The 27752-nt window shown below is 31.0% G+C and overlaps 2 protein-coding genes across 2 annotated transcripts in view; one reads left to right on the plus strand and one right to left on the minus strand.

Moving 5' to 3' along the window:
• Positions 1 to 3261: 3261 nt before the first annotated feature.
• Positions 3262 to 10819, plus strand: LOC129965997 (carbohydrate sulfotransferase 11-like). Its single transcript, XM_056080325.1, has 2 exons — positions 3262 to 3583; positions 9656 to 10819. Exons 1-2 carry the CDS (start codon positions 3407 to 3409, stop codon positions 10541 to 10543), a joined length of 1065 nt encoding a protein of 354 aa, XP_055936300.1. The 5' UTR covers positions 3262 to 3406; the 3' UTR covers positions 10544 to 10819.
• Positions 10820 to 16271: 5452 nt separating this feature from the next.
• LOC129965696 (guanylate cyclase 32E-like) overlaps positions 16272 to 27752 on the minus strand; it is a 230856-nt gene continuing 219375 nt past the window's right edge. Inside the window, exons 21-23 of the mRNA XM_056079805.1 lie at positions 27426 to 27524; positions 25495 to 25586; positions 16272 to 18580 (exon numbers count right to left, since the gene is read on the minus strand). Of these exons, the coding sequence (XP_055935780.1) occupies positions 18263 to 18580; positions 25495 to 25586; positions 27426 to 27524 (509 nt within the window). The 3' untranslated portion in view covers positions 16272 to 18262. The remainder of the gene's footprint in view (positions 18581 to 25494; positions 25587 to 27425; positions 27525 to 27752) is intronic.

Raw genomic sequence — 27752 nt, forward strand, 5'->3', positions numbered from 1 at the left:
TTTAAAGAAAATATCATATTTATTCCATTTCATTCAAACACGTGCTGTACATTACACATTCCTAGTTTTAATCTTAGTAAACTTAATAAGTAATAGTAAACTTAATCTTTCAATTTGAATTTTTAGCAAAATGATAGCAACGCACCTGTAAAAGCTAATTTTCCCTATTCTCTCATAATGTACTCATGCAGGTTAAATTTTATTTTCCTTCTATGCGAAATAAATTGTTGGAAAATATGATTTAAATATTTAAAAAAATTATTAAAAATAGAAATTTGATTTATAAGTTAATGGATTGAAAAGATAATTTTGTAAACTTTAAACTGATGTAAAAATTAGTTTGTGTTGTAATATTTTTGGAAGTTACCACGAAAAAAATTCTAGAATATTGCTTAATTTTATATTAATTGAAATTCTAATTAAAATTTCTAAGAAAATCCCTCTGAAGTGCACATTTTCATCTTCGAAAATATATGTGGATCAAGTTTGGCAGCTATAAGTCATACGGCCTGGCTTGCTGAATGCCAGCGCCTATAGAGCTAGGACTGTGTATTGATGTTCTAGATGCCAGTCTTCGGCGGTCGCGCCAAAAAACAAAGTATGTAACAGAACCTTTATTTTACTTTAAATTACTAAATATGGCAATGTCACGGAAAAAAAATGAAATGCCATTGCCCGGCCTTCACTTACCTTTATTAAGTTACTGCCAATGGCGGAATTAAGCATTTTGTGGTCCTAAGCAATTCGCATTATGAAATCGTTCTTTTTATAAACTGGTACATTTATTTTTCCATTTCAAAGCATTTTTGATTAAACATTATTGACTTATTCTAAAATAATCTTTTTAATATTAAGAATTTTATTTTACTAAATTAACTACACTGACATGATACGACAATCAAAGCTCGCAAACGAAATAAAATGTATATATAAAAAAAAAATAGAAAAATGACTCAGTGAACGATGTTTTGCAGAATGGATGGTAAAGAGACATGATATCACATGCTGGATTGGCTTGTATCGGTCTGTATTGAATGCTTGTTTGAAGAAAATCCTTATGTCTACTTGGAAGATGTTTTGGCTGTACAGCGCGGTCGAGCGCAACTCCTAGGAGATTGAGGATTAATTAATGAGATTGTGTCTTTGGTCAAGATTATGAGAAAAAGGATGGATAGCAACGATACCGATGAACGGGTGTAAGAACATAGTCATAACTACCGAAGAACTTACGGAGCTGCATTTGTGTCACAACAAAAAGTTGCAATGGAGATTTGGGCAGAAGAGGAAGAAATAATAGACTTAACAGAGCAACAACCTTCCAGTAAAATAAGGGAAATACTAAAAACATCTGAAATTATTGCATCGTTCTTTAAGAAGCACCGTTCTGATAAGGCAAAAGTTTTGTTAATTACAAATTGATTTAACGATGATGTGTCTCATTTTCGCCCAAGACAAATGTCTTTAAACAACTTTCTTGTAAACAGAAAACTTATATTATAAATAATAAATCATATTATTATAAATTTATTTGAATATTTCTTTTCAGGAAAGCATTGTTCTAAAATGTTTCGTTTTACGAGTAAGATCAGGGGACGCATTATTAAGCGAGGTTGTACTACATTTAAGTAGACCTTCTTTGTTTATAAACTATTAATAACTAGGTGAAAATACCAAAATAGACAGGAATCTGACCAAATATGCTTGTCAAAGGGTTAATATTATTCTATAATTCATAGAATTTTTTTTGTTATAAAATTATTGGTCAGGCTAATAACATTTAAAAAATTGTGCCCCCAAGGGCCGTTTATCACCAACCAGCCTAGTATGCCTAGTGGAAAATACGCCACTGTTGTTAGCTGAAATATCGTGATGCTTTGGGAATCAATTAAAACTCTTAATTGTAATTGGAAAGAAACAAATAAATTTTAAAGATTAGGACAAAGGGGTGATAAAAAAAATCCTTCTATGCACTAGGCATCAATTAACGTTGCTTTACCATATTGATTGAAATACCTGTTATGTTTAACGAATCAATAAGTATACTTACTCGCTAGTTAAATGGAAATCAAATAATATTTACTTAATATAACCAGCGAGAGGGTCACCCTAAAACTTTCTCGTATACCGTCTAATAAACTTGTCAGGCTAGAAAACGCTTACATGGCATTAGCGTACAATAGTTAAGAAATATTAACTTTTGGCGGGAATTTAGCATTTTTGCTGATTATGTCGCGTCGTCCTTGGCGAATTATTTGACTATTAATCTTTGGTATGCGTTAATAGTATCCTAAAATCGAAATTGTGTTTTAGACATATTTTTCTCAAGCGATTGAAACAAAAATTTGGCACAAAGCTGTGCTAGTAGTAACAAAAATCTCATAAAAAATTTGATAAATTTAAATCACTGCATTTTTGAACCATCGCGTTTATTTGTTTTTGAAAGTACAGACTTACAAACAGTCAACCACTTGTTGGATTTGACTCAAAATTTGAAAGATGTCAACACTATAGATGTCAAATCTGTGCACCTAATTTTTTCTACCTAGTTCTTTTCGTTTTGTAATTATTGTGTTAACTTATATTCGAACAGCCGGCGTAAAGACTTTATACCAAATTTCACCCATCTAGCTGAAAGCACTTTTGAGTTATGCTTATCACAGACAGATAAACACTTTCCAAAAATGTGTTTTACGAACTCAAGGAAGTCTACAATGTGGAGAATCTCCAAAATCTCGAGTTCTAATATTTTGACAATTACTAAACTTTCTCTATAGTGCGTATATACGAAAGTAAAAAGTTATTTCATCACACAAAACGCGACACTTTAATCACAGCAGCCCACACAACCTATTGATGCATGCGTTAAATTGCCAACTGAATTAAAAAAAAAAGAATTATTAAAATATTTAACTGTATGAGTAACTTTTCGAGTTAGGTTAAAATATATCCCACTACACATACGCATAAAAGGTTAAACTAAAAATGGAACAGCTTTTAATCCACTTAGCCGCAAAGAGTTATTGATATTACACCACTTACCTAAGCCGTTGTCATGTTTAGCAGATGAATACGTACAACTAACCGTTAGTTGAATAAAAACAAAGTTATTTTTAAAGGATAATTTTATCGTTAACCTGTACGGTAGTCTACAACAAAAAGTTACGCAACCACATTCGAGTAGTAAAATTGACGCTTCTTCACTTCCTTTATAAAAGAGAAGTTTTTTCAACCTTGACATCAGAACCAGTTTCCCATCCCCTGGCTTCGCATCGCTGAGGTCCTCGCCTCCGGTGAGATTCTACTTTTTTCTTCGAATTCGAATGTGAGGGAAAAAGGCAGCAAATAAAAATAATCGCATGCTCTCCGACAGAATTTGCGAAAAAGATTCGCAAGATATGTCACAGCCATGGACGTCGCGTGTCGGCAGTACTCGCGACATCGCACCCTGATAGCCACATCACTGACCGGCGTGCTCCTTTGTCTTTTGCTTATCCATTCGCTTGACCGATGGACGGCCAGGAATTCGATAGTAAAGAAGCTGCCGAAGCAAGTGAATGACCCCTCTTTTGACCGGAGTACTCAGGTACGATGTTTATCCGCTTTTTCTTGTTCTTGGGTTCGATAGTTCCTTGTTTTATGAATTAATCACAATCGTGTGAAGTTCTTTGCTTTTCGTGTTTGGTTATTTTGTTGCCATACTTTTTATTTCGTTGGTTTTGTATGGTAATCTTAGTTTGTGACACAGTAAAGGCTGCCTGAAACATTGTAATACAGTTAAACCTCTTTATTACGTCAATTTGTTGTAGTCCTGATTAATTCAACGTTAAAAAAAATTGTATGACTTCTTAGGTTTTCATTAAAACGTCGTTTAAGTATAGTATATAAATTTACCTATTTTTTTTTTTTTTTGCAAATTATTGAGCACTATGTAAAAATAAATTGCGGGATCTTTATTACATTAGTTTTTCTTGAGTAACCATTTACAGGTATTTCATTAAAGCGTCATCATAGTATATAAATTTACACATTAAAAAAAATAAGGATTTGAATTTGCGGATACAAATTCAATTCCCAATGATTGAGTTAAAATCTAAAATCAAACAATTTAGCAATTGCAAATATTGCTTCCCTTTTTCTTTTTTTTTCCGGAACAAAAGCAAAATTTTAATATTTCCTTACACATTTCATTGAACAGATTAACAGAAAATTATTGTAATATAGTTAATAATTAATTCTTACCTACTGTATTTTGAAATTTCATCATATATCCAACAATGAGAATTGAATTGTGCAATACGTTCTGTGGTAACAGCTCAAAAATAAAATACCTGTAAATGGTTACTCCAGAAAGGCTAGTGTAATAGAGGTCCCACAATTTATCCTTACATAGAGCTCAATAATTTGAAAAAAAAAAAAAAAAACCGATCTAAAAATATTAAAACATTTTGAATTTTATTAAAATTGTCTAAATGAATATACATTAAAAATATCTGCTTCATAATATGAGTAAAATAATATTGCATTAATAAACATAAATATATCTAAATAAATTTGCAAAATACTAAAATGAAATTTCATTGATTTGCAAATGACATTATATTACTATGCGGTAAAATAACATGCATTATAATACTATGCGATTAAAGTAAGCAATTAATTATATTTTTGGAATAAGATTTTATAGTACGTTATCTTTGAGCAATCCTTTGAAAGATGTATTAAAGAAGTTTTATTATATTTTTTCCTATCGGCGGCATATTTGGAATTATAATTATATAAAATCATCCTCATTTAATGAAAAAGTATGCTACGCCATTGTTTAGTACAAGAATGCGTATAAGGAACTTTCATTAATAATTATTGTGATAATTCTGTCATTTGCTTTGTTGTCATCCAATTTAGCAGTTTATGGTGTCATCCAGTTTCAACTTTTTTCATTAATAAGGCATTCCCAATAATTTTTGAGTACGGTATAGATTTCTTTTCAATTAAAATTTGAAATTAATTTCTTCCCAATCAATATTTTAAGTTTGTTCGTAATTAATACGCGAAAGAATCGTGAATAAATGCTTGCTATTGAATGAATATAATTTTAATTTTAAATAAATGAATTTATGCATTAACAATGATAAAAAGAAATTCATAAAACTAACATAGAAAAATAAAATTGCCTCTAGTTCAAGAATGAATATTTATGGCATTTTTATTTAATATTTAATAAAACTGGTTTAACAATTTTTTTTGCACCCAGTTCTGACATTTGTATTAATATGTATTGATTTTCATATATTGAAAATGACATTTTGAATAATTTTTGGTACCCATTTTCTGAAATCTCTAATAATAATAAAGATGAAAGTGTATGTATGTTTGTATGTGTATGTGTTGGCTCTCTATAGACCAGATTGTTTGATTTAAAGTTACCATATTTTACACACACACACACATATATACTAGCAAGAGTAGAAATGGAAGCGATTTTTTTTAAAATTTTTAATTAGAATTCTATTAAATTAAAAATTTAGCAACATTTTGGAATTTTTCCTTGATAATTTTGCAAAAATATTATTACATAAAAATGAATTTTACATCATTTTAAAATACTAAAAATTGTCTTTTTTATGATATCAATTTAATAGTAATACAAATTTTTGTTAGTTTTTAAAAATATTTTTTTTGCCTAGTTTCCAACATTAGATTATCTTGTTGCCCTGAAATTCAAACAATTTTTATTGTTTTATTACCATCTGATTGTGCGATTTTCTTCATTGTTGAAAGTGATAGTTAACGAAGATGGATTTTATTTAATATCTGTGTAGTTTACAAGATAAAAAAAAAAGTAAAGATAAAAAGTAATAAATCATCGCGGAATTTAGAAGATGGATGAGCTTGATATGTACGTTTTTAATAGCTTTATGATGTTATAGAACTGTCACATTAGAAAGGTCCATGTAAACAATTAATAAAACTTAAGCAAAACAATAAAAATAACATTGTAATATTAGACAATTTGACAAAAACATGATCATGAAGCCTAATCTACATACACACTTTATTGGAAATGAAATATAACCAATATTCCTGGCGAAACAGCTAGTGAGTAGTTTTTATCCTTATCTTTACTTATAATAAAGATGAATGCATGTTTTTGTGTATATGTTTGTATTGGAGTTCTATAGGCCAGTCCGTTTAGACCAAATCTTTAGAAAAACTACTGAATTTTTATTTTGCCCTATAAAAAGATGATTGTGCATTTGGGTTTACATGTGTATGTGTATTGGCGCTTTACAGGCCAGAGCGTTTGACTTTGAACTACCAAATCTTTATCTTACTCTGTAATAAAGATGAATAGGTGTTTGTGTTTGCTGGTGCTCTACAGGCCAGACCGTTAGAACTACCAAATCTTTTATCTTACTCTATAATAAAGATGAATGGGGTTTGCGTTTGTATGTGTGTGTTTGCTGGTGCTCTACAGGCCAGACTGTTAGAACTACCAAATCTTTATCTTACTCTATAATAAAGATGAATGGAGTTTGTGTTTGCTGGTGCTCTACAGGCCAGACCGTTAGAACTACCAAATCTTTATCTTACTCTATAATAAAGATGAATGGGGTTTGTGTTTGCATGTGTGTGTTTGCTGGTGTTCTACAGGCCAGACCGTTAGAACTACCAAATCTTTATCTTACTCTATAATAAAGATGAATGGAATTTGTGTTTGCTGGTGTTCTACAGGCCAGACCGTTAGAACTACCAAATCTTTATCTTACTCTATAATAAAGATGAATGGAGTTTGTGTTTGCTGGTGCTCTACTGGCCAGACAGTGTGACTTAGAACTACCAAATCTGGCGCATGCATATTTCTGAGGAGGGAAATGGGCACCTTAGAGATATTTTTTTTTTTGAAATTTCAATTAGAATTCTAATCAAAATTAAACAAAATTTGGGCCTTTTTCTCGTAATAACTTCAAAAATTGTTACAAAATAACGAATATGTTTACAGTATTTTAAAATACGAAAACTTATCTTTTCAACGATACCAATTTTTCCATATAATTTTTTTTATAATTTTATCTAATTTTTAAACATATTTTAAGAGTATTTTATAAGATATGTCATTGTAAAAGTGAAACTCAAATCATTTTCATTGTTGCTACTAATATTTCATCTTGCCTTTTTGTCCACTGTTGGGATAAAGATACGAAAATTCGGCTTATTTTTCATGTTGAAAACTCCTTAAGCTGAGATTTCAGTATACGGCATGCCTTTTATAATTTTTTTGAAATTTTGTTATATTTGAAATTAAGGAATAAGTTCAGAATCAGGCAGAGATGGACAAATTTTTAAGGGCAATTTAAAAAACTACTGCTTTTTCTTGTGATAGGTTTGGATGTATAAAGATGTATACAAAAAATTAGGGAATTGCAAAATAAAATGAACAGAACTGTGTAAGGCTTTTGAAGTTATGTAAGTTATTTTGCAATTTGAAGCTTAAAAATATTTTGCTGAAGAAATAATTGAAATTTTCACTAACTATAATCCCAGCTAATCAATTAGTTTCCAAAGATGATTCGTAGCTTATACGATGAAGACATTCAATGCAATCCCTTTGTGAAACTGTAGAAAGCAATTAGCGCAAATATTTTAAAATTATTTCAAAGTTATTTGCATTATATTTTTTATAACAGAGAATCCTAAACTATAGTAAACGACCAAGCTTAAATTTTTAATATGCCACGAAAACTTTCAAGCTACAGTCTTTCAAATTTATTACTTTTTGTCCGAGAAAACAATTAAACTATTAAAAAATTTTGAAAAGAGTTTTTGATTTTAATTACCTGTAATCTCTTATTAAATCGCATTTCATATTCAAATTTAATTTTCAATTTTGACGCCTCGAATATATATATATATATATTTTAATTCCGAAAAGGATCATGAAAATAAATAAATAAACTTTTGGTAAGTAATCTCAAAACAAAGAAAGACTCAATTTCCATTATCTCTAAAATCAAATTGATATGCAATTGAATTGTATAGCTAAGTTTTGTATTTCAGTTGATTGTTTGCAAAGGAAATAGGAATAAAGGTTTCAAATTATTCTCATGTTTTAGTTTCATTGTTTTAAAGGGTGAACTCTACCCTATTTTTTGAGTTCTAAAGTTGCTTGAATTTCTTAACCTATTTTTTTAAAAAAATGAACTGGTGATATTATTCTATAAAAATAAGCAGTTCGCCTTCAATTTTTACAAGAAAGTAGATGTAATGTTAGCTCTTTAACGTATCAAAAATTTGTTCATAAAAAGAAAATATATCTTTACAAATAAAATTTTTCTAAGAATACAAACCAATTTTTTTTTTAAATAAAAAGAGTAATGGATTTCCCCTCCCCCTCCCGAATAAAAAGAATGGTAAAACGATTTTAATAAAATAGAGTTCTTCATTGATATAATTATTCTTGTAATTTTAATGCAGTTTTTTTAATGTTTCTTTTGGCCTTATACTTCTTTTCAAATTTGATTAAGTTAACACCAATAAACAGAATTTAGCAGCGCTATAAAATCAAAAGGGGAAAATGTATCTTAATGCTAAGAGAAATGATAATATTGCAACAAACCTAGCCACATGTCTCTGTGGCTCGTTGATAAGACATGGGATTGTGGGCGAAGAGATTGCTGGTTCAATCCTCACCAAATCAATTTGTTATTTATTTTCCTTTCAGCTCTTCTAGAAGTTTCTGGAATATTCCATTATTATAATTTCCTCAGAATCTTTGTACGTCATTTCTTCTTCAGTTAGTTCTAGGAATGTTCTAGAACATTCTATATCTGTATATAAGAGTTTGCTTTATAGTAACCGAGGTCTTTGGTTTACTTTGAATAAACTAATATTGTTCTACGAGTGTTTTCTTCCTTAAGCCTATAAACGTGACAATATGATTCTCACTAACTTCAGGGATATAGACATATTATGTTGACACCTGCCCTGAGCATTTTCTATGTCATTAAAATATCTGGGCAAGATTCTTATCAATAAAGGAAAGACTCGTATCTTCGAAGCACAAAATATCCACATGCCTCTGTAAACTTTTACATTCACTATAATCCAGTTGGCGAGGTTCACTCACATAGGCATTATCCATAAGATAATACATACTAAGCTAAGATATCGCTTCTGGATCTGGATAGCGTAATCATCTGATAATAATTTAAATATTGTTATTATAATTTAAATTAAAAAAAGTTATTGAGACCAAATTAAAAAAAAATATTTAATTGTAATTTTTAGCCACCATTAATTTTATCAAACCCAGTGGTCGCTTAATACGACTGGTATGAATTAAAGACAGACAAACAGTGGTTGTAACAGGGAAACTTTGTTATGGTTTTTTCCTGATTGGGAATATTTTGTGTTTTTTAGGTTTTTCTCAAAAATAGAAGGTGATTTTGGGAAAGAAAAATTGAGGACATATTTAGAAGCCTTCATATAAAAAAAAATTTAGCGAAATTAGAGCAGTAGTTAGGGCTGGGGAAGTGGATGTTTGGTTTTCCTAATTGTTTCAAACATATAGATTGTAAGATTTCTCTTGACCACTAATGTATTAATTGAATCTTCATCACAAATTTCACAAAATTTCATTTTTCATTTTTCTTCTCAGGCTCCCGTTGACATGGAACGTCGTTGGGAAGCCGAGTACGAGAGTCGAATCCAGAGGGTGCGGGACGTATGCGACAAGGACGAAATCGTAGCCATGCGTCGCATTTGGAGGGTCGCCACCAATCGCCGCTTTGGCAAAGAGACTTTCTGCAAGACCAAACTCTGTCCCGTCATCGTCGACGAACAGAAAGTGCTTTTCGTCTGCTTCATTCCTAAGGTGGCCTCCACTACCATCAAAAAATTCTTCCTCAACATTTCAGACATTCCAATCAACGAGACCTTGAGCAGAAACGTCACCGCCTTCCATCTTGCAGCCAACGAGGCTTTACGTCGCATCAGTCCTATGTACTATCCCACGACCACCATCAACAGGTTCTTCAAAATAATGTTTGTCCGACACCCTTTCGATCGCCTTGTTTCTGCCTTCCGAGATAAGGCAGAATCTCCAAGGGAAGAAGTGCCTTATTTTTATGATAAATTCTGGGATCCTATCATGAAGAAAGTTAGACCCAAAGGTTCGCCTCTAGACAAAATAACATTCCCAGAATTCATCTGGTACTTGACTCATACCCTGGAGAGGGACTATGACGAACACTGGGCACCCTACTGGAGTCGCTGCGACCCTTGTCTGGTGGATTACAACTTCATTGGCAAGCTGGAGACAGCTCAACACGATTTTCCATATGCTTTCAAGAAAGTTGGCATTGAATCATCCCAAGAGTGGTGGTCAGATACCCATTCCACTTTACACTCTCTGACCTTGAAATACTTCGCTTCAGTACCTGAGGAGGAAATACGGAAGTTGTATACCATTTATAAACTGGATTTTGAACTGTTTGGATATTCCATTCACGAGTTCTTACCGCCTGGTAATGTCACAGTTAATTAAATTGAAATCGAATTTTTGTATCGGTGCAATACAGAGCTTAAGTCCTGAAGACTCCTACAAAATCGTACAACTCCTATAAATCTGTTCTTTCCTTTAAAAAACTGTAAATGATTTCACTTTTATATATTTATGTTGTTTAATAAATTAGGGTCAATTCATAGTCCTCAGATTTACTCTTACAGATCATTAATTTGTTTTCTGATTTATATTCAGAAGTTTCACCTTGAAATGTATAGCTTCAGTACAGGAGGAGGAAATAAAGGAATTATTTTCCATTTACAAAATGGATCCTGAATATTCTATTGGCGAGTTCCTATCCTTTGGTGCTGTTAAAGTTAATTAAATTGAAATCGAATATTCGTAAGGGTATAATAGAGCTTAAGTCTTGAAGATCCTCAAAAAATCGCATAATAATTCTTACAATTTTTAGTTTTTGAAAAGTCTAAATAAAGAATTTCATTTTTATATAATTATATTGCTAAATAAGATATGGTTAATTTATTGTTTTTAGATGCATTCTTTTAGATCAATAATTTTCTGATTTTTATTAAAGTACAATATTATAAATGTGGGTTGAAATGAAGAACCCATATATTCTTTTGGGTTTAATTTATTGTAAGATCTCTTACATTGGACATTTAAGAAAAAAAATAATAGGTGAATTAAGATTTGGGAGGATGTATTGCCATTTATAGTTAGTGAATTAAATCATCAAGTATCACTAAAATACGAAAGTAATCGACGTTTAATCTATCTCTCCTTCTGGCAAGATCCTGGAGGAAGGGGAAGCCTTCATGACGTCATGATTATTCGATATGTTGCCATATAATGGGCAAAAATCTTATTCATCCGAAATACAAATTTTTTTAGATTTTACTTATTGATGTAAAATTCAGATTATATCTTTTCCGGTTTCACGAAATTTACTTCGAATAATTTTCAAATAACCTTTCTGAGAATTTTTTAATTAAATGTTCCTTTCCTTAATGTTTGATGAAGCAGTAAAAATGATTAGAATTCCAGGACAACAATATTGTGAAAACTTTTATTGGAAATTAGGGAATTTTTTTAAAAAAAATATGTGTAAAAGTGTCGAATTTGGCAACTATATTTAAACGGTTTGGGGTATTGACACACACACACACACACACACACACACACACACACACACACACACACACACACACACACACACACACACACACACACACACACACACACAATCTGCACAACAATTTAATTTTTGTGCAGATTTTATTCAAAATATTGAAAATTAAAAAAATACATATGTATTTTAGTTTCTTTAATTTAATTTTTATTGCAATGAAATTCAAATGGGTTTCATTGCCTCAACAAAACCACTTGAATTTTCCCACTGTTGAAAGTAACAGAACTCTCCTGTTTAAGATCTGTGAAATTTGGATGATAAATTTGAAGATGGAAGTTACAATACCACAAATAACAACGAGAAGTTTAAAAATAGTTGAACTGAACAATTATGTTTTTAGTTGCACTAAGATGGTATGGGTTTGGACACTATTAAAGTGATTATATGCACAATATATATACAATAAGCAGATTAGATGCAAGACTACTAAAATCACATAGCTCTACTATTAATTGTAATTTTATGCTTAAAAATGCCCTTTTTTTTTGAGGAAATCATGATCATCACGATCAAGAAGTTTTATTAAAATAAAACAAAAGCAATGTTCAACCATCTAGTTGCCAAAGATGGATAGTATAAAAATAATTTTGACTTAATTTAAAGCATTTTCCCATTTTAAAGTACATGCATATCTTTAGAGGTTAGGAATTTAGATATTAGAGCTCGGTTAGAGTATACAGTCTTTATATTTAACTAATGGAATTCAGGAGATGAGAAATTACTCTTTCAGCCATTTCATTACTTTTTAAGATGAAAACGTTCTGAATCTATCAACTGAAACAAGGGTGAAAGTTCAGTGGGAAAGGTTATTCATCTACAATTTTCAGGTACTGTTCACGATATGCATACAAATATTTATGGAAAAAGCTTCAGGCAGACAGGAATATAAAGGCTAATTGAATTATCATATGTATCGTAAGAAACTTTCCGCTTACCAGGTGCTTGTGTCATCGTAAATTAATTTTGGGTACAACTTGAGTGAAAAAAGCACTTAAGAATTTGTAAAGAAAGAACTACAGTTAGGATTGCCCGCTATTAACAAAATGTGATCTTTTGACACCAACTCTAATTGAATCGTCTAGTAAAGAGTTGTTGAACTTTTGGATAAACCACAACTTTAATTAACCTTTGAAAGATTCTTTGTAAAGGAGGTATGCAGGGTGTCCATTCTTATCATGGTCCAATAGTTAATTTTTAAATCGTTATAGATAGATATTTAGTTCTCTTTAGAAAAATGCTTTAAAAGACTGGAAAAATTATATTTAGTGATGTCCGGATCAATAAATATATTTCTTAAAAAATTACTAAATCCAACTTTTTATACAGTCTACCGGTCTTATCAATCATGTATGGCGAAATGTTTTCGCACTGCAATATTTCAAACAAAAAAAAAATTGTTATTTTGCCACTAAAATGATCAAATTATGTAGCTTTAACATTAAAATGCATGACTTTTTATTTTTTTTACAAAAAAATATGTTTTTTGAATAGTTGCATATAATTTAGAAAAATTATTGAATTTTTTTTAATTATATTTTTGCGGAATCTTAGAAAAAAATTAAAATTTACTAAATGTTAACGTTATGAATTAAACAGTATTCTAATGTCACAAATTACAGTATAAAAATTCCGCAATAAAAATAAAAGTCCCTTGTTATTAATATATTTTTTACAATGCAAAAAATATTTTAATAATATTTTTAATGGTAGAACTATTCGTACAGTTTCCATCTTGATATTTTCTGAGTTTACAATTTAAATCTAAATTCTTGTATCGCTATTGCCATATATCGGTTTTTTCAACAAATGTTTACTAAAAAAAATTTGGAAAAGGATTTCCAAATATTTATTGTTGTTTTTAGGAACAGTCACATGAAGCTTATAAACGGAAATAAAAGCATGTGCCAAATGGCTACACGATGAACTGAAGGATTAAAAATTTCTATTTAAGACGAATTTTGCAGCTGAATCCTCGACCTTTAGAGAAATCTTAAGGGATCACTTACAGACTGAAACCATGTACATATAATGTAAATATATAATTTTTGAATCAGAATTTTGACGTCGTTTTATTTCATCCCGAGGAGGCACGCATTATGTACAAGCAGAAGCGACGAGCACACACAAACACAACGCAGAACGACACAGAGCGAAATGAGGGAAAGCTCATGAAAATTTTGTCCCTGTGAATATATACTGTGAGATTTTAATAGGTTTTTCTAACACATGTCACAAGCAAGGGAAACACAGGGATCTTTTAGTGGAATTTGTTTATATCAGCAATATTTTATCCCTTCACTCGGAATGTGGGAACATGTCGGTCTGAGTTTAATTTTAAATGCATCAAACTTTAAGAAAATAAAATGAATCGTTTAAAATAATCGGTCGAAAAAAGGTTTAAAAAACTACTTAAAAAACGATGTACTTAAAACTATAAGCATATACAAAAAATATATAACTAACATAAATACAATTTACTTACAAAAGCATGCAACTAACCTAAAAATAATTTAAATCATCCGTTGATAACGGTTGTCATGACAACAATCATAATGCGCATGCGTGAATTTTCTTCGCCAGCTCCGGTAACGCAAATGCGTGAATTTTTCTACGCCAGTTGGGGCAACACTATGCAGATTATACATTTTTAATTTCCTTTATTCTGTGTTATTTTAATTCAAAAGTACTTCAGAATGAATCTGAAACATGGATTAATTAACAATGTTTAATTTTAAATTCATAAAACATTAAGAAAATAAACAGAATCGTTTGAAATAATCCGCCGAAAAATGTTAACCCTAGCCTCATTATTGTTGGGAGAAAAAACAAAACAAAACTGAAGTCTTACTCATTTGGCGGTGGGGGAAATGGAAGATTATTTTGGCGGAAAAGTTGGCGGTGGGGAAAATGGAATATTTTTTTGGCGAGAAAGTTAGTTTTTAATTAATAATTAAAATTCTAATTAAAATTTCAAAAAAAGGGACCCCAGGTGCACATTCCCGACCTCTAAGGTATACATGTACCAAATTTGATAGCTGTATGTCAAATGACCTGGCCTGTAGAGCGCCAACACACACACGCACACACACACGCACACACACACACACACACACACACACACACACACACACACACACACACACACACACACACTCAGCTTTATTATAAGTATAGATATAGATATAGATTATGGAATTTTTACATTGGTATCACGCTTGTGCCTGCTTGGACTTTGAAACTGAAACTGAAACACACTAATTATTTTCATCATCAATTGCTTAAATCTGTTTGTTTGATTTTATATATTGAATTATTGAAAATTAACGTGCTAAATTCTACTAAAGCGAGTATTCTAACAATGGCCACATATTTTTCAACTGTTGCGATGCTTAACTGAACAATGCATTTTTAAAAAAGTGTTTATTGAGATTTTAATGGCAAAAGTTTTCAGATTGTATAATATTTATAAAATCAGTGGAAGCTTTTTATTTGACTTTTTACTGCTCTTGAACAATATAGCAAGTTTTGTATTTATCTCTTTAATACATAAAGAGAAGCATTTTGGTTTTAAAGTGGAAGATTGCATTTAAAAGTTAAAAAAATGAGAACCATTTTTTTCCTAATTCCGATTGTCCATATAAAAGACAAGAGTAAATAACAAAATTAATTTATCTTAAAAGGTGGGTAGAAATTGCTTACTTTGCTTACCATGTCGGCGAGAAGATTCAACCTTTTTTTCTTTTTCATATCGAGAGATCAGGATTCCTCTATTCTATTCAAAAGCTGTTGTCGTCAGTGATGTGACATGGATTTTAACTTTCTTTTGAAACTTTGAAATCATAACTTAATTTAAGCAGATTTTCCTGTTTATATAAGATTAAAGGATTATCTATTAAAAATTAGTCCATCGAAGTGTTGTGGATATAAGTGTTAAATACTTATAGTTATGTTTTGCATTAGATGTTTAAGGGATAAAACGAAACACAAATAAAAACATCTATATGTTCCAGATGACTTGCCTGGTGATACTATACAGATAAAATGTTTTTACTGATATAAATAAAATCAATAATAAAATAGGCAACAAGAAAACAAAACAACAACAAAAAGACAAGTTGATTTTATTAACAAGAATTAAAAACATTCATATGGAACGGGAGAGAATATATTCATTATTGAGAGAGACTCAGGGAATATACAATTTGATATAACACATTCCTATAATGTTTCGAAAGAGATAAGAAGGTGTAAATATTTGCTTTTTTAAATATAGTAAATACTCGAATATTCGGGGAAATTCGCATAATAACTGAAAAGAATATAAATCAGTATGAAAAGTTCTTGCTTAAAACCATTATCATTTACAGTAGAGGCCCAACACATGAATCTATAATTTGATAAATAACAGATTTCATACTTAAAATAATTGGTTCAAGCAAAAAAGAAAAAAAGAAAAAGAAAAAAAAAAAACTGTATTTTTTAAAATTAAAACCTCTTATTTGTATTTGAATTTTTTCAAACACATTTTGGGATTAACAAGCACGGATAAACAAGTATTCACAGAATTTAATCACAGTATAAAGGATTCAATAATTTATTATCATACAAAAATCATTCATTTATAAAATCACTATTAATTGTTTTTGCAATTTTTTAAAATAACAATAATGAATTAAATAACAATGAGTGAATTTGTAAAGCATTATTTAGCAAACATTTTGCATAAAATAAAGAATTTTTGGGCTTACATAGTGGCTCATACAAAAATTACCCACATATGATACTCTATAAATTAAAATTTCAATATTAAGAAAAACATCAAGTTTCAGCAACAAAGTGACAGTGACGCCCTTTACGTAGACTAATGAAATTATTTTATTTCTGAAAATACACAATCGAATAATCATTTAACAATGAATTCTAAGAAAGTTACCAAATCTCAAAATTAACATGGTAATATTATATACATTTCACCTTGAAATTAGTGTCATTAGCCATTAGGTCAAGAAAACTGTTTTTTCAAAAGATGGAGTTACGTACTTGACTGGCATTTACTTAAATTTTTATCTTTACAGATAAATAAGAATTATAATTGAAATTTACATAGAATTGGAAGATATACAACTCTGGTAGCTTGTAAATAAGCTATAGATATAAGAAAATATTGTTAAATTATCACCAATTTAACACCACCAATTTATCATCAATCAAACATTCTTGATTCTCAACATTTGGTATAACCAAAATAGAAGCTCGTTAGATGATTTTTTAAATTTACTCTGAAGTAATCAATATATCACCACAATGTTATCTACATTCTCTACAGCACCAACAAGATTAGTTAATGCGAGTCAGACTTCCAATATAACAATCAGAGTTTCAGAGAGAGTTTTTAACAATAAACAATCAGAGTTTCCAATGAGATCGTGACGTCATTCAACTCACTTAGATTTGATTTTAATCTTAATGCATCGATGTTAGAATTAAATTTATTTTTTTATGATCTTATGATTAAAATCACCAAATAAAAAAAAACCCTCTTCTTGTGTACGAAAGAGAATCCTATTGCAAATTAGTTTAGGACACATCATAAAATAACAATAACTGAGGTAGCAGATATTATCTTTTTGAAAGAAATGAATTTTCAGATACCTTTTAGCGAGTCAGATTGAGCTATGATGAGTGCCTGTTATAGGAACACTTGCCTCGCAAGCAAGGCTACATTCCTTTCTTTTGCGAATACTTTCTCTTCAGCACTAATAAGAAAAGTCAATTAAGGTATGTTCATACGAGTAGTCAGACATGGGTTTCCAAAGATATTTTGACATCACTCGACTCACAAACATTTCATTTTACATTTAGTGCAATGAAGTTTGATATTAAAAGAAATACATTAATCTCTTAGATTTTTTGATTAAAATCACCAAATTTAAAAAAAAATCACTTCTTGTGCAAGACGAAGATTTCTATTGCAAATTAAATTAGAACGTATCATAGAATAGCAGTAATATTGATTCTGACAGTAGAATTTATCTTTTGCAGGAAAGGGTTTTTTCCGATTCATATCCTCTTAGTGAGTCTGATAGCGTCATAATCGGAGCCTATTTAGAAACACAGACTTGTCTCATAGAAACAGTGACTTGTCTCGCAGAAACACTGACTTATTTCACAGAAACATTGACTTATCTCACAAAAACACTGTCTTATCTCACAGAAACATTGACTTTCTCACAGAAACATTGACTTGTCTCACAGAAACATTGTCTTGTCTCACAGAAACATTGTCTTGTCTCACAGAAATACTGTCTTGTCTCACAGAAACATTGACTTGTCTCACAGAAACATTGACTTGTCTCACAGAAACATTGACTTTTTTCACAAAAACGCTGCTTTTCCTCACAGAAACATTGACTTGTTTCACAGAAATACTGACCTGTCTCACAAATAGTACCAATTCTTCAGGCATTTCTCAGAACAAATATTCTGCCTTCCGACATAAATCAACCCTGCATCGTTTTCATCAATGGTTAATCATCGTAGCTTCTGCAGTATCACAGTATGAAATTCGATGAGGAATAATACTCATTGATACCGATAGAGGGCGCTGATCTGTACCCGTTGGACCGGAAAGCTGCATTTTTGGCATTCTTCTTACACTCGTGAAACAAGCTCGTGCAGCTGTCGTTAGTGTTTGAAGAAGTGGTGAAGGAGGCCCTATCGACGCTGCCATCGCTCGGAAAGTCGGTGAGGGGGCGTCTTTCGCTGAATGTTCTGGAACGGTGGGAATGGCATGGGGATGACGTTGGCGGGAACAGCGGATCGTACACTTCCTTGCCTAACAACCAGTAAGTTCTCATCTCCCCTTTGCCCTGAAAGACGCAAACAAATAAACTATCAAGTATCACATTAAAAGCTAGAAATATGTTCCAGCATTTTTCGAAAGAAATTCTTAGATAGATTTGCAGTGGAAAATCCATACAGAGACCTAAAGTAATAATTTATTTTGTGTTTAAAGATTCTGGTTATTTTGGATACTAGCCCTACCAGGAAAGCAGAAAGCTAATCCAATAATTAACTTCTGTCTATAGTGTTTATCTTCACTGAAAAGTGTAAGTTATATTAATTTTTCTTCTATGAAATGTTTTAAGTAAATTTGGAATAGGAAACCCGTTTTATATACATGGATAATCTTTTTTTTTCTTTCTTGAAATCTGTTTAGGTTGTGTATCTAGTGGAGTCAAGTTATAGTAAAACAAGTATGCACTACTTGATGACATCTCTTAAATGGTTCTGTAAAGGTGAAATTCTGTGTTAGCATTCCTATCTTGAAAGCAATATGATTTCGTTAAAAATACCAACTATAAAATTGAAGAGTACCGTCAATTTGCCACGAAATGATACTAAGCATATATTATTGTTTAAGTCAAGCTTATTCATTTTAATGCCACAATTTACGATTGTAAGGATTCGACTGTAACTTTTGAGCTACAACAGTCATTGAATATTGTGCAACATGATGACTCTCTGCCACAAGCATCAATATTCTACACATACATATTTTGCTACAAGCATGGATCAATATTCTACAGTGTTAGAGGAGAGATTATATAATTTCCAGGAATAAACGTTCTGTTTCTTGTATCCATCATCAGGCTGAAAGTAATCTATTCCATGTTTTCAAACAACGGTCAATATTCCTCTGAATAATTTAGGATAAAATTCCATTATGCAAAACATTTTTCAACATCTCCCATTACTTATACCTGTGAAATAGTTGGCCGTTATGGATGAGCTTTCATTCATTTAATATTTTCCATGCATGCCTTTGAAGACCAAATCTCGCAGCTGGCTGCGTTCTTCATCGACCCGTGAGCCCAGTGATCCACTGCTCAGAGTTGTACTATTTGTTTTTGGCCAATCGTTTTCGAAAGGTCGTTAGTGCGTTCGAGTATTATTTCAAGACACTCCCCATAATGGGAAGCGATGCCACGGGGCGGTGTGCACACAGGCACATCTCTTCAAGCCTAGCCCTGCATTAAGCAGGACCCCACTCTTGCCCAAGTCGAGGGCCGGGGATAGAGCAGCCACACCCATAGTAGGCATCATATATTCGAATTTTGGCACTTCGTTCCCCGAGTCGCGTGGGAACCAGTACCGGCAAGGAACTTAAAAAGCTCCTCGTTTAAACATAAAAGTTTCATTAATGATCCTTTCGCAGGTTCACCTACGAAAACCTTGTTACGACTTTTACTTCCTCTAAATGATCAAGTTTGGTCATCTTTCCGGCACACCGGCTCGACCACGAAGGCCAATCCGAGCGCCAGTCCGAAGATCTCACTAAATCATTCAATCGGTAGTAGCGAAGGCATACAATCTACTTGCAATGTCAACATTTTGAAAATAGAAGCCAAAGTGAGTTTATGTATTAGTTCTTTGCATTAAGATACGTAAAGTATCTTGTCGTGCTAACTCAATTACGCTCGACGACTTTGTATCAGAAATTTCTTTCGTATCTCAAGCCGTTGTAGAGAATGGGATATTAATTCCGATTTTACCGCAAGGTAGTATTGTTTGTAATCATATTGCGTAATAGGTAAAACTTTATTCTAATTTTATTTCACTCTAATGAGTACAGCTATTTTGAAGTTAAGAGGATTCAGGAGTTTTATTATACTCTCTCTCTCTCTCTCTCTCTCTCTCTCTCTCTCTATATATATATATATATATATATATATATATATATATATATATATATATATATATATATTAACAGTTACGTGGCCGTATAGAAGAAACTTTTGAAATTTTAACGATTTATTTTCTCCCGGGAGGTATAATTTGTCTATAAAAAAGTGGTAAAAGTCTGTTCATCTACACTGCGACACAAGAGAAAAGAGACAGAAATTTGTCCCTTCAGCGATTTTACTATGAGATTTTGATAATGATTTCTTTTACGCGTGTCGACTTTGGATTAAAAGATTGTTGTAAGCATTAAGGATTTCCATTCCTTCACTCGGAGAGCGAAAAAATGCCAACGTCAGCAGTCTTACAGAGTGCGTGTAGAATGAATCAAATAAAAAGCTGGAAAAGGACCAGGAAGCAAGAGAACAAACACCCTAGAATGAAGTCAATATGGACCAAATCAAGATCAAGATTTGGAAATTAATTAAGATTTAAATTAGATTTCAAAATATCATTACATGTATATATTTATCCAAATATTAGGATTTAGAATAAATTCTTCATTCACCTATATTTATTGTTAATTAAGTCCTTGAGAAGCAAAGATATTTAGCTTATTTTTAGATAAAACATTTGTTGTTACTTCCATCGATATAGAAACGTAGCAGACACCTGAAATGCTTAAACGCATTCCCGTGATTTTTGTATTTTAAATTAATTGTTTCTTTATATATTACAATTCCTTACCTGAATTCATGAGTTAGAGATTAAGAGGATATTTGTATGCTAAGGTGTTACATTAAGGCAAATTATAAACAGAAGAAATAAATATCCTCTTTTTAATTACTGTGATCTGCTTCACAACTCCCTTTCAAGATTCTGGCGTCTTTGGTTTATTCATAGTTTGCTGAATTTTATTAATTTTTTAGAATGGAATTGAGTTTTATAATAACAGTCAATCTGTACATAAGTTATTGTACAATTAAGCTTATTTTTCATTCCATAAACTTCATTAAAGTCAAGCTGAAGCTTTTATTTTTATTTTGAACCTGAAGCACTCTGAGTTTAACTATATAAAATAAGGGAATATTTTTTAAATAAAATGACAATTTAAAATCATTTCATTTTTGGACTCTTGATTAAATTAATCTTAAAAATTATCTTAATAAAGATACTATCGTCTCTTTTTATCTCTCTCTCACACATAAAAATTAAGGACCTTAGTCAGGGTCGTGAACGTCTCAAGTGCTCAGATATTTATTTTCAGAGTTCCACACATGGCTATTTTGTGCATAAACAAAACAAAAATCGAATACGCATTTCGGAAATTTTTTTTGAGTCAAAAACGAAAATTCCATATAGAACTACAATTTAAATACTAAAAAAAAAATCTCAAACCAAATTTTCTTTATCTAATCCATAGCATTTTTGAGTTATGCGAATGTATTTGACGACAGATGGGATGATGGGACTTTTTGAGGTGTGATTCAATATTTTATTCGTATCTACACTTTAGATGCCAAAACTGAGAATCAAATTTTACCAAACTAATTCTTTGTGTTTAGAAGTTATCTTATTCTTTTGCGCTTGGAGACAAACAAAGAAACTTTCTGAGAATGATTTTTATTCAAAATTTGATAAATATCAGCAAATTTGGTGTAAATATCATATGCTAAATTTCACCGGACTAGATCTTAGCATTTTTGGGTTATAGTATTCACAGACAGACATAACTCCAAAACATAGCCAGAATGGTCTTCCCAAAACTTTCTCGCATACTCTCTAATACACTTGTCATGCCAGAGAACGCCTTACATGGCATTGGCGTAAAATAATTATGAAATACTAACTTTAAACTCGACTTTAACATTTTTACTAAATCTATCTTGGCATCCTCTGCGAATTTCTTCGTGATTAATCCCTGTCGTGCGGTTAATAGTACCCAAAAATCGAGTTTGGGTTTGAAACACGTGTTAACCGATTGAAACAAAAATTTGGCTCAAAACTACACATGTAGTCACAAAATTCCATACCAAATTTGATATATTTAAGTAAGTGTGTTTTTGAGCTATCGCGTTTACATATTTCTGAAAGTACAGACCGGTAGACAGTCAACCCGCAGTTGGATTTGGCTCAAAATTTGAGAGGTGTCTACACTATAGCTGTTAAATCTGTGCACATAATTTTATTTATTTAACTCCCTTTGTTTTGTAAACATCGTGTTAAATTATGTTCGAACAGCCGGACAGATGGATTTCCACTAAACAAATTTTTAATAAATAAATTTGATAGAAATTTGCAAATTTAGTATAAAGACTGTATACCAAATTTCAGTGGTCTAGCTCAAAGTGTTTTTTAGTTATCTTTGTCACAGAGAGACGGACAGACATTTTTCGAAAATGAGTTTTATGTGTGTCCAAAATTGTTTTGCGCAAACAGGGAGATTCGTCAAAATCCCGAGTTCAAATCTTTGGACGATTATTTACTTTTACTCGGAAAAATTCTTTATCTCCTCGTATACTACGTACACGAGGAGATAAAGAATTTTTCCGAGCTCGTAGAGGTCTAAAACTCGGAGATTGATCAAAATTTCACGTTCTATATCTTTTCGACGATTAAAATGCTTTCTTTTGTATATTTCCTAAACGACAATATTGACAAATCGCAGTGAGCTCACCAAAACTTCCTCACATAGACTTATCATGCTAGACTTTTTCCAATAATCATGCTGGAGAACGCCTTACATGGCATTTGCGTATAATGATTACGAAATAGTAACCAGATCCTTGGCATGCGTTAATAGTAGCCAAAAATCGAATTTGTATTTCAGACAGGATATTGTTAACCGATTGAAAAAAAAAAAAAAAAAAAAAAAAACTAAAAAAAAAAAAAAAACTGCCAAACCAAACCAAATTTGATATATTTAAGTCATTTTGTTTTTGAATTATCGTATTTTCTTATTTCTGAAGGAACATATCGACAGATGTTTAATTCCCTTAAAAGTAAAAAGGTGTCTATACTGTAGTTGTTAAATCTGTGTACAGAATTTTATCTGTCTAGCTCTCTTCGTTCTGTAACTTCCTGTGAACAGAACATTTGGTATAAAACCGAATACAAATTTTCTCTGTCTAGCTAAAATCATTTTTTAATTATCTTTGTCACAGACAGACGGACATTTTCCAAAAATGTTTTTTTCGAATTCAGAAACATTTGAAGCGTGGAGATTCGTCAAAATTTCGAGTTTGAATTTTTTGCCAATTACAATACTTTCTCTTTGTATATTTCGTACACGACAATGCAAAAAAAAAAAAAAAAAAAAAAAAAAAAAATGAACATCTTGCAAACAAGAGAGAGATCTAAAATTGTTTTCTTGTTTAAATTAAAAATAAACGAAGACAAAACGTGACTCAGAGATAACAGTACATTATTCCGTTAAACGCTTTCAAGAGAGGCAATACATGCTTAATGGGAACACACCCAAAGAATCCAATCCGAGAGCAACGACCCCAAGATCCCAACAAACCGAGAAATGTTTCCATCGGAATGGAATAATGGAAATGCCAGAATTCTTACAAAAACATTTCGAACATGTCTTTGAGAGGCGGGACATCAAAGTCCCTGAGAATTCGGACACCTGTCAGACGGAAATGTCTTTGGAAACCCGGAAGAAAGACCATCTGATTCATATAAGAATGAAAATGCTTTATTTAAAGCATTTCTGCGATACAATAAATGATATGACTGTCTTTGACAGTTGGATTGCTACTTTGTCTTCCAAGAATTTGCTGTGATGCATCTTTTATTTCGTTAATGGAATAATATATTGTGTCTGTTATAAAGTGCAGAGTTATAGAGAAAATTTTATGAATATTGAGATATTATTTTCAAATTTTAATTTTTATGCATATTTTTTTTTCAAATGAGTTCCTCACAAATCCATATATATTTGTTCAAATAACTTTTAACAAAATAAATTTTACAATGAAATATTTAGCAAGAATATTATCTGACAAAGTTCTATCTTTTATTTTTTGATGTATTTTTAGCATTTTGGGAAATGAAACATTGTCCGTCAAGAATATATTGAAATTAGTTCACTGACAGACATGAATTATACAAGATTTATAAGTAGAGCAACATGAACAAAAACTATTGGTATATTTTAATCACAAAAATGTTTTGTTCCCTCACGATCTAATAGAGGATATTTTCTATCTTGAGAATATGTTGTCATGCTGATTATCTAAAAATGTATAAAAAATTTGAGTTATTTATGGAGTTACGAGTAAATTTTCAGTCGAATTGCTGCATCCGCGACGATAATATTAATTTGTAAACTTAAAAATTCAATAATTCAACGCATGTATTTTGCGCTTTGCAAAGGAGGTAAGTCATATCACCGACTCTCCGTCCCGCCCGAAGGCGTATGGATGAATAATACTAAATGACCGGACCGCCACAACAGCAACAATGGCGGGAACTGTGGTTGAGTCCTAAGGGCCATCACCGGTCACGGTACAACCATTTCCGAAGGAAGTACGTTCCGTCATCGATGGGAGGATCCAGACTCCCCACCTTTTTGTGTACCCTTTGCAAAAGAGTTAAAGAACAACGGAATTTTCGCTATATTTATGCATCGAAAATCAACAATTCTTGAGAGAAATTTATTAAAGCCATGCTTTTTGAAGTTACACCCGTTTACTAATCTGGTAACCTAGAGACAAATTCTAGAATTATAATCTGATTTACTTGTATCTGAAATTTTCGACTTATAAGAAAGTTTTTTTTTCAATAAAATTGAATTGAATGTTTATTTTGAATTATTTTGAATGTTTTTGTCAAATAAACAATCTTTAATAATCTTTTTTTCAATTAAACCATTTTGAATATTTTTCTAAAATAAAATAAGCACTCATTCTTTTACGTTTTCTTATTCAATCGTTTTATAACAATAATCTTGAGCAGAAATGAAATAACGCAGAATTTATTGAATACCTAACTGCAATGTGACTTATGTTTGATATTTAAAGAAGCATTACTTTGTTTCAAATAATTTAGATTGCGATAGTATAAAAAACACAGTAAGATTTGTAAAACTCACTTTAATTTGAACTAGACCTCTTTCTTCTAAGCGATATCCTCCAAGCTTGTCGAGAACTTTCTTGCACGCTTCACTTACATGGATTTTCATGGCTATATTGAGAGGAATGATAGAAAAGTACAAATAAATGTTACAATTGCGTGGATTTTCACGGCTGTATTGAAAGAAATTATAGATAAGTACAAAAAATGTTACAATTATCATGATTTTCACGGCTATATTGATAGAAATGATAGATAAGTACAAAAAAGTTACAATTACGTGGAATTTCACGGCTGTATTGAAAGGAATGATAGATAAGTACAAATAAATGTTACAATTACTTGGATTTTCACGGCTGTATTGAAAAGAATGATAGATAAGTACAAATAAATGTTACAATTACGTGGATTTTCACGGCTATATTGATAGAAATGATAGATAAGTAATAAAAAGTTACAATTACGTGGAATTTCACGGCTGTATTGAAAGGAATGATAGATAAGTACAAAAAATATTACAATTATCATGATTTTCACGGCTATATTAAGAGGAATGATAGATAAGTACAAATAAATGTTACAATTGCGTGGATTTTCACGGCTGTATTGAAAGGAATGATAGATAAGTACAAATAAATGTTACAATTACTTGGATTTTCACGACTGTATCGAAAGGAATGGTAGATAAGTACAAATAAATGTTACAATTGCGTGGATTTTCACGGCTGTATTGAAAGGAATGATAGATAAGTACAAATAAATGTTACAATTACGTAGATTTTCACTTCTATATTGAAAGGAATGATAGATAAGTACAAATAAATGTTACAATTACGAGAATTTTCACGGCTATATTGAGAGAAATGATAGATAAAAAAAATGCTACAGTTACGTGTATTTTCACGGCTATAATGAGAGAAATGATAGATAAAAAAAATGCTACAGTTACGTGTATTTTCACGGCTATAATGAGAGAAATGATAGATAAGTACACCAGGATTTTCACGGCTATATTGAGAGGAATGATAGATAAGTACAAAAAAAATGTTGCAACTACGTGAAATTTCGCGGCTGTATTGAAAGGAATGATAGATAAGTACAAAAAATGTTACAATTATCATGATTTTCACGGCTATATTGAGAGGAATGATAGGTAATTACAAAAAAAAATGTTACAATTACGTGGATTTTCACGGCTGTATTGAAAGGAATGATAGATAAGTACAAATAAATGTTACAATTACGAGAATTTTCACGGCTATATTGAGAGAAATGATAGATAAATACAAAAAAAAAAATGCTACAGTTACATGTATTTTTACGGCTATATTAAGAGGAATGATAGGTAATTACAAAAAAATATTACAATTACGTGAATTTTCACAGCTGTATTGAAAGGAATGATAGATAAGTACAAAAAAAATGTTGCAACTACGTGAAATTTCGCGGCTATATTGAGAAGAATGATAGATAAATACAAAATAAATCTAACAATTACGCAGATTTTCACAGCTATATTGAGAGGAATGATAGATAAGTACAAAAGTGTTACAACGCCCACGCTGTTCATAACTGATATATACGATAAGTTATTTATATTTTCCAATGCAATTTTAAGAAAATTGTGAAAGTACTGTAATAGCGAGTTTTTAAACTTCAATAATGTTTATAAATTTCAAACTGGTTAAATACACATAATCGTACGCAGAGCCGGCAATCGGTGACACGTAATCTATTGTGAAACAATACAAAACCTCTGATCCCTTCTAATAAATTTCCACCGCTGTGTCTCTTCCGTTTTTCGACATTTTAAAATTTGGCAGGAATTAAACAAACAACAATGTAAAAAAAACTTTATTCTTTTACTTTTATAACTAATATATAACATTTAATTAAAATGTTCCTTTACTTTAAATTTTTTAATGTTTTAAAAAATTAATCCAGTCTTACCTTCTCCTGTAGATTCCATTCTCGAAGCAGTATTGACTGTGTCCCCAAACAAACAATACCTCGGCATTTTGAGACCAACTACACCAGCTACACAAGGTCCTGTTATAAAAGATAACAATAAGTAAAATTTAGAGTATCATGCCATTAATAAAATATTTTTAATTCTATTTAATATTATTTTAATTGACATAATTTAATTTTAAAAATATGTTTTTCTTTTTCAGCTTCATTTTTTTAAAAGCACGATCTTAGACGGATTTATTTTATTTAAATTCATACTAAATGCATTTTAGTAGTGATATAATACAGATGTAGTTTTTAAATTAC

This window comes from Argiope bruennichi, chromosome 4 (assembly GCF_947563725.1).
Source record: "Argiope bruennichi chromosome 4, qqArgBrue1.1, whole genome shotgun sequence".
NCBI lineage: Eukaryota > Metazoa > Arthropoda > Arachnida > Araneae > Araneidae > Argiope > Argiope bruennichi.

Coding starts and splice junctions, on each gene's coding strand:
- LOC129965997 (XM_056080325.1), top strand. CDS start 3,407: ATGGACGTCGCGTGTCGGCAGTACTCGCGACATCGCACCCTGATAGCC. Junction 3,584..9,655: donor CTTTTGACCGGAGTACTCAG/GTACGATGTTTA, acceptor TTTTCTTCTCAG/GCTCCCGTTGACATGGAACG.